The sequence below is a fragment of the Triticum dicoccoides genome, chromosome 3B (genome assembly GCF_002162155.2).
Source record: "Triticum dicoccoides isolate Atlit2015 ecotype Zavitan chromosome 3B, WEW_v2.0, whole genome shotgun sequence".
In the NCBI taxonomy this organism is placed as follows: Eukaryota; Viridiplantae; Streptophyta; class Magnoliopsida; order Poales; family Poaceae; genus Triticum; species Triticum dicoccoides.
In genome coordinates this window covers 814,644,411-814,654,674 of record NC_041385.1, presented here as the reverse complement: position 1 = coordinate 814,654,674, position 10,264 = coordinate 814,644,411, and the positions used below count along the sequence as shown (strand labels likewise).

General features: G+C 44.8%; 2 protein-coding genes across 2 annotated transcripts in view; one reads left to right on the top strand and one right to left on the bottom strand.

Moving 5' to 3' along the window:
* The window catches only part of LOC119280144 (wall-associated receptor kinase 2-like), a 5,123-nt gene extending 1,724 nt beyond the window's left edge, over positions 1–3,399 (top strand). Inside the window, exons 2-5 of the mRNA XM_037561106.1 lie at positions 540–680; positions 947–1,822; positions 1,943–1,966; positions 2,050–3,399. Of these exons, the coding sequence (XP_037417003.1) occupies positions 540–680; positions 947–1,822; positions 1,943–1,966; positions 2,050–3,254 (2,246 nt within the window). The 3' untranslated portion in view covers positions 3,255–3,399. The remainder of the gene's footprint in view (positions 1–539; positions 681–946; positions 1,823–1,942; positions 1,967–2,049) is intronic.
* A 4,436-nt stretch (positions 3,400–7,835) lies between these two features.
* On the bottom strand, positions 7,836–8,261 carry LOC119280143. The gene has a single exon (XM_037561104.1). The coding sequence runs from the start codon at positions 8,259–8,261 to the stop codon at positions 7,836–7,838; it is 426 nt and encodes a 141-aa protein (XP_037417001.1).
* Positions 8,262–10,264: the final 2,003 nt, after the last annotated feature.

Here is a 10,264-nt window from a genome sequence, read left to right as displayed (position 1 = left end):
GTCTGTCTTGGGGTGCATGGGGTGCTGGGGAAGAAGAAGCCTCCTTATCTATCTTAGGGTGTGGGGGTGGAGGTTCGCTAAAGAAGTCGGGTAAATCGCCTGCTTTAGAGGGATGGCCGGGGGTGGCGGCAAGCCTGACAGTGGTGGAGAGGTCGACGGGATGGCGGGGCGGCGAGGCGAGACGGTCACGGGAGCACTGCCGGCAGCGGACAGAGGAGGCAGGCGGTTCAACTTGGGCTGGAGGGATTTCTTCATGAGGGATGTAGAAGAAGGAGTTCCAACCTTTTTATTCGTCCTATGGCTAAGAGCAAATTTACTGACCCAAGAAACAAATTCAGTCGACTTGGCCCTAGCCATTCCCTTTCCCCCAAACAGTTTTTTTCTCATCCATTTGATTGATATTTTCGATGGTTCAAATTGATTGGATTTATGTTTAGACAATGTATTCAGAATAATATTATCATAGTTAACTCAGTGGTTGATTTCAGAATTTAACCTGCTTAATGCATGCCGGCTTACTAGATTATATGTGTATGCAGACATTGACGAGTGTGAGAATTCAAAAGAGAATGGGTGCTTCGGTAAATGTACCAATACAGATGGGTCATTTCAGTGTGAGTGTCCACATGAAACCCGTGGGAACGCCTACTCGCCGGGTGGCTGCTTCAGTGTTCTCACACGTGAGCAACATTTCCACTACTTGATTTGGGGAGAAAAGTATATTGATATTGATGTTCATGGTTAATCAATCTTAGAAACATGGCCGGACTATCTATTAAATTAGCTATGTAATTTTGCACATTGTCATCTCTAAAGTTGCATCACTGGAAAGGAAAAAAAAACTAAAGTTACCTACAACGTTTATATGCTCTTTATAACTATGTTTGTGCTGAGATTGATCAATTAAATGAATAATGATTATCGAGGTTTTTGTGTCCACTTGCAGGTGAATGTAGCAGGTCGTGCGGCAATGTGAGTGTGCCATACCCATTCGGCATTGGGCCAGCCGAGTGCTACATGCCAGGGTTTAACCTCACATGCGACACAAGCCAACACCCCCCGCGGCTGATGCTTGGCAGCCTGCGAGTCATTGACATATCCCTTCATAACAACACCATGCATGTAATCAACAGCGACATGGTCCTTGACATCTATAGTGGCATAGGAAAACAAACCTCCACATTTGAGAGCACGGGCCATGGAGACAATGTGCCTTACTCGTTGTCGACAAGGAACGAGCTCATCCTCATGGGGTGCGGTGTGCAGGCGGTGCTGTCCGGGGCGGGCAACCCAGCAATCTTGAGTGGTTGCTCTTCTTTTTGCTCCCCAAACTACACCATCACCTCAATGGTGCCACCTGCAGCAGGAGGTGGTAGCAATGATGACGATCAATACTGCTATGGCATGGGCTGCTGCCAGGCACGCATCTCTATGTCTAACGATGGAATGCCCCATGAATTATGGATTGATTGGATGGACCCCAATACTGCAACAGATGAGACATCATCACACTCCTACGCATTCATTGCACAAGAAGGGTGGTTCAACAAGCATCGGGTATCAGCTCAGCTACTGCGCTCGTCGTCGACAAAATATTTTGTGCCAAGCTTGGAGGTCCCCATGGTTCTAGATTGGGAGGTCTTGCAGTTGCAACCCATTGGCTCACGGGCGGTAGCTAATGTGAGGTCACCACATCAATATCTCAAGTGTCCTGACATGTGCAGGAGCAAGAACAGCCTCTGCAAACAAGGGATCAGAGGATATTCATGTCACTGTAGTGAGGATTACCATGGCAATGCGTACGTTATTGACGGATGCAAAGGTTAGAACACATTCTCCTATTTCATGGCTAAGTAGTCTTTGTTATACTATTATACATGTAATTAAGCAGTTGATTTAATTCCTACTTGCTTTCCCTTTCCTTTTTTCTTGTCTCCAACAGGACGTAGGCAAACATACTTTAAACGTGAGTGCACTACAACAACATTTCTCCTAAATACGTGGTACATGTAGGAGAAAATGAGTAACTATATTGTGTATATTTTTTAGGTATGAGCATCGTAATAGGAGCTGCTATTGGGGCCGGACTCGTACTTCTAGTTCTTGCCGGATTTTTCGTTACCAAGAAATTAAAACATCATAGGGCTGAATTGTTGAAACTAAAGTTCTTCCAACTAAACCGTGGACAATTGTTGCAGCAATTGGTATCCCAAAGTGCTGGTATTGCAGAAAGAATGATCATACCCTTGGAAGAGCTAGAGAAGGCGACACACAATTTTGATAAAGATCTTGTGATTGGTGGCGGAGGGCATGGTATTGTTTATAAAGGGATTTTATCAAACCAACACATTGTAGCCATCAAGAAACCCAAGAAGGTGTTTCAGAAGGAGATCAATGATTTTATAAATGAGGTGGCAATACTATCGCAAATCAACCATCGAAATGTAGTTAAACTCTACGGTTGTTGCCTTGAAACTGAAGTCCCAATGTTGGTCTATGAGTTCATATCCAATGGAACCCTTTCTGAGCATCTTCATGTCAAAGGACCAAGATCATTGCCATGGACTGATAGGTTGCGGATAGCCATTGAAACAGCCAAATCTCTTGCCTATCTTCACTCAACTGCTTCAATACCTATCATACATAGAGATGTCAAGTCTGCTAACATACTTTTGGATGATACTTTGACAGCAAAGGTTGCAGACTTTGGATCTTCAAGGTACATTCCTATGGAGAAATCCGGGGTAATGACCGGGGCTCAAGGTACAAAGGGATATTGGGACCCTATGTACTTCTACACCGGGCGGCTAACTGAGAAAAGTGATGTATACAGTTTTGGGGTCGTCCTCGTGGAACTGCTAACTCGGAAGAAACCATTTTTATATTCTTCCTCTGACGGCAAGGGTCTTGTTTTACATTTTGTTACGTTGTTTGAAGAAGGCAATTTGAATCAGATATTGGACCCACACGCTATAGAGGAAGGTGGCAAGGAAGTCAACAAAGTGGCTATTATTGCGGTAGCATGCATAAAAGTAAGAGGAGAGGATCGTCCAACCATGAGGCAAGTTGAGTTGACACTGGAAAGCCTCCGTGCATCCGAGGATTACACCTTAGATAATGTGGTGGATAAGAAAGTTGAGAATAAACATGTCATGATAGATATTACATTTACTGAAGACAAAAGAAGCAACAACTCAACCAGGCCATACAGTATGGAAGAAGAGTTCATGTTATCCGCAAGATATCCTCGGTAGTTTTGCTTACATGCACTACTTGGAAACTCAAGCTCAATAGGATTGGTACTTGGCAATTGTTTGAGATGGTTTGACAAAAAAACAGTAACGTGACATGGCAACTTGGAATATTTTAACTTAAAGTGATTGGCGATGTTCCTGTTCACGTGACTCGGTTGCATTTCTTTCACCTAGTAACATAAAGTGGGACTCTAGTTAGTAGCTCAAGTGGCACTGCTATGTTTTCTGGGCAATTATTGATAGATCAATGACTTTTGTAAAGTTGGGGCGTTGCACATTTAACACCTACTCCCTTCGTTCCAAAATAGATGGCCCAACTTTGTACTAAAGTTAGTACAAAGTTGAGCCATCTATTTTGGAACGGAGGGAGTACCAGTTACCCCTCTCGGGGTACTTGGCTTTGTTGTATTATGCAATATGATGTTGCTAGACGTATCATGCTAGTTGATGAGTCCAAAAGAAATTTAAAGCATGTCTTGAGTTTTGATATTTTAATTATTCATAATTATTTTTAGTTTCTTTGATATGCAACATTGTCCACTCTCATATTGAGATATAGTACATATTGCGTTGGTACATCCAACTCCGTGGATGTTTTAGGCAATGTTTGTCCTATGAGATACCTATAGCTTGAATGATTATCAATGGTTTTGACTGAACATTTTTTTTCCGTCTTCAACATCTTTGTTTTGCATTGCTTGAAATAATAAATTATTGAGAGTGCACCAGGAACAAAAAGTAGAATGCATGGCCACTAGCAACCGACATAGCGATGAATAAACCCAAGTATGGCACGGGTGTTAATATATATACACACTACCACCAAAAGGCACCCATTTTTATACGGATCGACGCTGAATTGCTTCACACACACCAAACAAGTGCTTAATTATTAGTTGGTTGTGGGTATGTACCCACTCTCTCGGTCACTTGTCATGCAATACTAACACTAAAAGTAAGAGTTATTGATGTGTAAAGCTACTCCACCAATCATATTCTTGAAATGTCAACTTGATAATGAAAATACACCTTATACAACACAAAAAGTACTAGAAATATGCACATACCATATAAAGATACTTCCCGTTGGTCTCGTGGCTTCCAGTTCCACAGCGTCGATGCCCCCATGGCTGCTAGATGCGGCGATCCAAACATAATCAAAAGACCACCTAACATTCTCATCATCTATCACCGCCGTGTCTGCAACCTCTACAATGATGACTCCTTGACGATGAAGCTACCACAACAAGCACATGTAGAAAGTTAATAAATCTCACCAAAGGCAACGCAAAAGGAACACTTGAAGCCTTGGAGACAAAACTTCCATCAGTAAGGCGCTCTAGCCGCGTCAAACATTTGCTAAAGTGGCCTCAACACGAAATCCCACCGGACGCCGAGGAAGCTAGGACCCTTCTCGGAACACACGCCCCAAGGCCTCATCCACTGCAATGTCATCCATCGGCAGGACACACCTAAGAAGCGAGTTTGGTTGGGACCGTAAGCCATGCTGAAAAGAAGGCAAGGGGCGAGCAAGGGGAAATTTACAGTCACCCCACGAATCAGGAAGAAAGGACCCCATCCGGGCAAGAGACGATCAAAGCTTCAAAGGCGCTAGATTAAATCCTCCACCGCCATGGGAAGGGTGAGGCCCCAGGCTCACAATGTTAAAGGACCGAGTCATAGATATAATCGAATCCAAAAAGGAGGGAGGTGTCTGTCATTCGATCAAGGGGACAACTATGGTGTTGTTGAAATGTGGGAGGACGAAATCCATTCCATGACGAACCACCATTTGGCAGCTTCATCACGGCAGGGAAGAAGCGATACGATAAAACATATGTCCGCAATTTCCAAATGAGGGGAAAGGATCTTCTACTAGGCTCATGCGTGCTCTGGCCCGTGTATAGAGCTACAAGAAGTGGCGAAAGATGGTCTACTCGATCCAGTAGCTCCTCGAGAAAAGCCTCTTACAAAATGCATGAAAATATCCAAATAGGCCTGAGATGTAGGGGTGAGGTGTGTCGACTAGAATTTTGATACAGATCCAACATATCATTCATGAATGAGGAAAAGGGAAAGCTCAGTCCAACCAATAAGTGCTTTAGGATCACAACGGCATCACACTCCTGTGACTGGGGACGTAGCCGGATGGGCGCTGAGAAATCAGATTGACGGGGATCCGCCCAGGGGCTCACCGGTAACCCATGGGGGCGGCCACATAGGGGCCTCCCAAGGTGTGGCGTACACACTCTTCCGTGTTGCTTAGCCCTTAACAGTTGACCGGTGAGGGAAAATGGAATCTACGATAATGGACGCTTCACAAACATGGCACACGTATGAAAGGAGATAAAAGCGTCGACTCGGCTTACCTTGACACCCCCCCCACTACTATGGAAAAACCTACCAGTAGCGCATGTTGGCGGCATAGTAGTGGCGAGGGAGGAGCGCTACTGATACGACGCTACAGCTAATGTTGAACAGTAGTGCGGGTTGGGCCGCGCTACTACTATACTGAATAGTAGTAGCGTGTTTTCCCGGCCGGCCTACTACTACTCCTTCCTAGCAGCAATATCTTTCTCCACCCAACGCTACTACTATACCTCCCTAGCAGTAGCGCCTTGTGGGCTACCAGTGCTACTGGTAAAGTTTGCTATTTTTTTCCTACAACATATTGCTGTTGTATTTTTACTGGTTTATAGTAGTCTCATCATATTATTTTATGATCATGATGAGTTGTTATTTCAGTGGGTGAAAAAGACATGGATTAGATTATTCAAGTGGAGTAAACATGGTGCATATCAAAAGTACTACTAATCCAAACTTGATCACTTTAGTTTGGATTAGTATGATCAAGTTTGGATTAGTAGTACTTTGGATCTGCACCATGTGTTGCCTCCACTTGAATCCAATCCATGTTTATTTCACGCACTGACATATATAATAACTGATCATGCTCATAATGATATAAAAACTAAGCATCATCATCATTAATAATAACTCATCATCGTTATCATAATAACAAGTCATACTCATCATCATCATCACAGTCATCTCACAATTTCTACTTGTTATCATAATAAAAAGTCATACTCATCATCATCATAGTCATCTAATAACTCATCATCGTTATCATAATAACAAGTCATACTCCTCATGATCATAGTCATCTAACCGACCCTACTTAATTGTTCCTAGCACATGATCATGAGTATTAGCTAGGACCTACTAGCCTCTCTAAGGTAAAATAGCATAAAACAAGATTGGCCCTCACGCTTGATACGTCTCCAACGTATCTATAATTTTTTATTGTTCCATGCTACTATATTATCTATTTTGGATGTTTAATAGGAATTTATATGCTATTTTATATTATTTTTGGGACTAACCTATTAACCGAGGGCCTAGTGCCAGTTTCTGTTTTTTTTGCCTATTTTAGAGTTTCGCAGAAAAGGAATACAAAACGGAATGAAACCTTCATGATGATCTTTCTTGGACCTAAAGGAAACGAGAAGACTTGGAGATGAAGTCGGAGACGCAACGAGGCGGCCATGAGGCAGGAGGGCGCGCCCCCTACCTCGTGGGCCCCTCGTAGCACCCCTGACCTAGTTTCTTCGCCTATATATATACTCTTATACCGTGAAAACATCCAGGGGAGCCACGAAACCACTTTTCCATCGCCGCAACCTTCTGTAGCCGTGAGATCCCATCTAGGGGACCTTTCTGGCGTCCTGCCGGAGGGGGATTCGATCACGGAGTTCTTCTACATCAACACCATTACCTCTCGGACGCATGGTTAAAATATTAGCTCGAAAATAGGAATTCGGCAGGACTTGGACCATTTTCTAAATTACTCTTAAACCATTCAAAATTAGAAAAAACCTTTCAAGATGAAAAAGTAGCGCATTTTCATAAGCTTTCCAACACCATATCATATGCCTCCATTGGATTAGCCGTTTAGAAATGACATCGAAAAAACGAACTCAGCTGTTCGGTTTACCAAATTTTACCTTTTTTTCAAATTACTCTTTAACCATAGGGAATTAGAAAAAACTTTCAACATGTGGAAGGAGCGGTTTTGCAGGAGCTTTCCAACGCTATATTATATGCCTCATTCCGATAAACGGTTTAGAAATGCGATCGAAAATACGATTCACGTTTTTTGTGCAAAGAAAAAACGGTTTTTAAAACTGCTCTTAAACCGCTTATATTTTGCCAAAAATTTAAGTTGGGTCATGATATTGGTGTCCATAGCTTTTCAACAATATGTAGCAAGCCCTATTTGGGCAATGTTGCGGGAAGTTCAACCTAGTTCACAGAGAAGGTCAGGGGCGTTACTCAGGAAGTTCAGGTTGTGATCAGAATATTATTCTGATCCCGTGATCAGAATAGTGTTTATGTATGTATGTGTGTGTGTATATATATATATATATATATATATATATATATATATATATATATATATATAGAGGCAGGCAGGTCCAACTGGAAGAAAATTAATCAGTGGCCACATTAATAAGTATACATAGATGAATGAGTGACTCACTGCCCAAAAAATGATTCAGTTGAAATTAATAATCTTACTTACGGGATCAGATTCAGACCTTTCTGAATCAGAAGAGTAAGCATCAAAGAAACCTCAAATTCATCGACTGGTCTCGAGCTAGCATGACACGGGGATGGGGAATCGGAGCAGAGAGGGGGAGAGAGGTACCAAGGGATGATGGGGTCGGAAGCGGAGGCGCGGCGGGAGGCAGGGAGAACGATGGTCTCCAGGACGCGCTTGTTGAGGTCGCGCAGGATCTCGACGAGCGGGCGCGTGATCCCCGATGGCGTGGCGTCCAGCGGTAGCATGTATTTTCCCGTCGAGGCCTCTGCCGCGAGCACCGCCCTACCCCTCCTCCGCTGCTCCGGCGCCACGGCCACGCGCACACAGCTATGGCATGAGCCGCAGGGGAGCGGCGAGGAGGCGAGGATCCGCCCGAGGGAGGCGGTTGCGGTGGCTTCCATGGGGATCGGAGCGGAGGAAGGTGGGAGCTTGGGGGAGTGTTGCACGCGGCAGGTGCTCGCCAGAACCGGCCGGCGTGGGTGGTGGCGGCGGCGAGGAGATCCTGGGGAGAGGAGACGGGTGGGGTGGACCGAGGATGAGAGAGAGAGAGTGGTGGGTGGGAGTGGATCGGGTCGGGGTGGATGGTGCAGTAGCAGACACGCTTAGTAATAGCGTGGGGGGGGGGTCTTACCTGCGCTATAGCTACTTACTTAGTAGTAGAGCAGGTTTTATACCCCTCGCTACTACTATGGTCTGTCCGAGGGGCATGGTGAAGACCACTTAGTAGCAGCGCGGGTTTATACCCCTCGCTACTACTATCAACTTAGTAGTAGCGCGGTTTTTATACGCCTCGCTACTACTAATTAGCAGTAGCGCCTCTTTTTAGACCGCGCTGCTGATAAGCTTCTGTGTATAAGGTTTTCCCTAGTAGTGACATATGGAAGAGTACCACCTCTCTTGCGACGCCGTGTAGGCCTATGCTGATACGTTGAGGGTGCGGCGGGGAAGAAGACTTTAGACGGCAGATGGCCGGGTCGGGGGATATATCCTGTTGCCGTGGACGAGGCGGTCGTAGGAGCGGCAACGGCAAGGTGGACGACGGCGCCGATGAAGCGAGAGGACGCGATGAAAGGATCCTGGTCCAGCACCATGGATGAGAGACGTCCATCTCTTGTAGTGGACGACGGGGTAGGGGTAGCGGCTCCGGCAAGGTGGAGGATGGGGTGGCGGACGGAGGAGGCTGGCCGCAGTGCGGAGGTTGTCGTGCCGCCGACGGTGTATGAATGGGGAAATGGAGGGGAGGGGGGGGTCTCAAACTTTGGGACGCACTTCTCTGAAATGGGGGAAAGTTACGAACTTATCCCCCGTTTAAAATTTCGGACATCGCGTCGGTTGGGGATAGGACGGTAATCTCGCATCTCCCAAATATTTGCCGGTAACTATTTCAGGCGAGGAGAGGGTGTTTTGCCGCCCACGGTTGGCGCCCACGGTGTATGAACGGGGCTGACAGGTAGGGCGGTTGTGTCACGTCTGATGGAAGTTACACATCTGCCCCTATTTAAAATATTAGCCTACATCGATTTCGGACGAGGAGAGTTTGTTTTGCCGCACACTATGTATGAATGGGAAAATGGAGGAAGAGACACATGTCTTTCGGACGAGCTTGAATCAAATGTGTTTTGCCGCCCACGTTTGGCGCCCACTGTGTCTGAATGGGCTCAGAGGCCGTCGTGTCACGTCTGATTGAAGTTACTAGTCTACCCCTATCGACAGCAGTGTAAATCCGGTCGATAAGGATGTACTCAGTGTCAGGGGTAGACAGTAATTTCCATCTCGCAAACACTTGCTTCGGGCAGCCCACAAATTATAGTGGGTGTTTAGCTGCTTCGTTCAAAACTTGGGAGAATTAGCATTCACGTTTGCCCTAGGACCTGGCAAACTAAATTCAAATCCAATTTGTATTCGATTACGAATATCCACAGATAATTATACATTTTGTTATTTATTTCTTCAACACCACAACAAAGATTTATTCCACCTTTATATATGATTATGATTTAGAAATGCCGTGATCTTCGAATTCAGTAGGTTGGATACACTCTGATTCAAACAGTTATTTTATCCAATACAATATTCTCACACGAAAAACAGTTCACCTTATGTCAATCATACAAGTACTGAGGATTACCTCGCCTAAAAAATTTGGATCATTACAACACATGGACAACATGGAATTCCGGACAACATAGGGGGTCTTGCAACATAATCCATTTAGAGACATGACACAACATGCAAGTACAATAATCTAATGACAATTTCAACTGGTATCTAAAGAAGAACATGGATTACCTTGGGCTTCAGATAGCAGAAACAGAAGGACCTCCTCCGTCTTCAAATGCAACATTCTTACTTCCTCCAATTCTTTGGTTGCTTGCATAATGTGTGCCTCCAATTCCGTAATTTC

Bases quoted from the DNA above. Each gene is read 5' to 3' on its own strand.
- LOC119280143 (XM_037561104.1), bottom strand. From the start codon at position 8,261: ATGGAAGCCACCGCAACCGCCTCCCTCGGGCGGATCCTCGCCTCCTCG.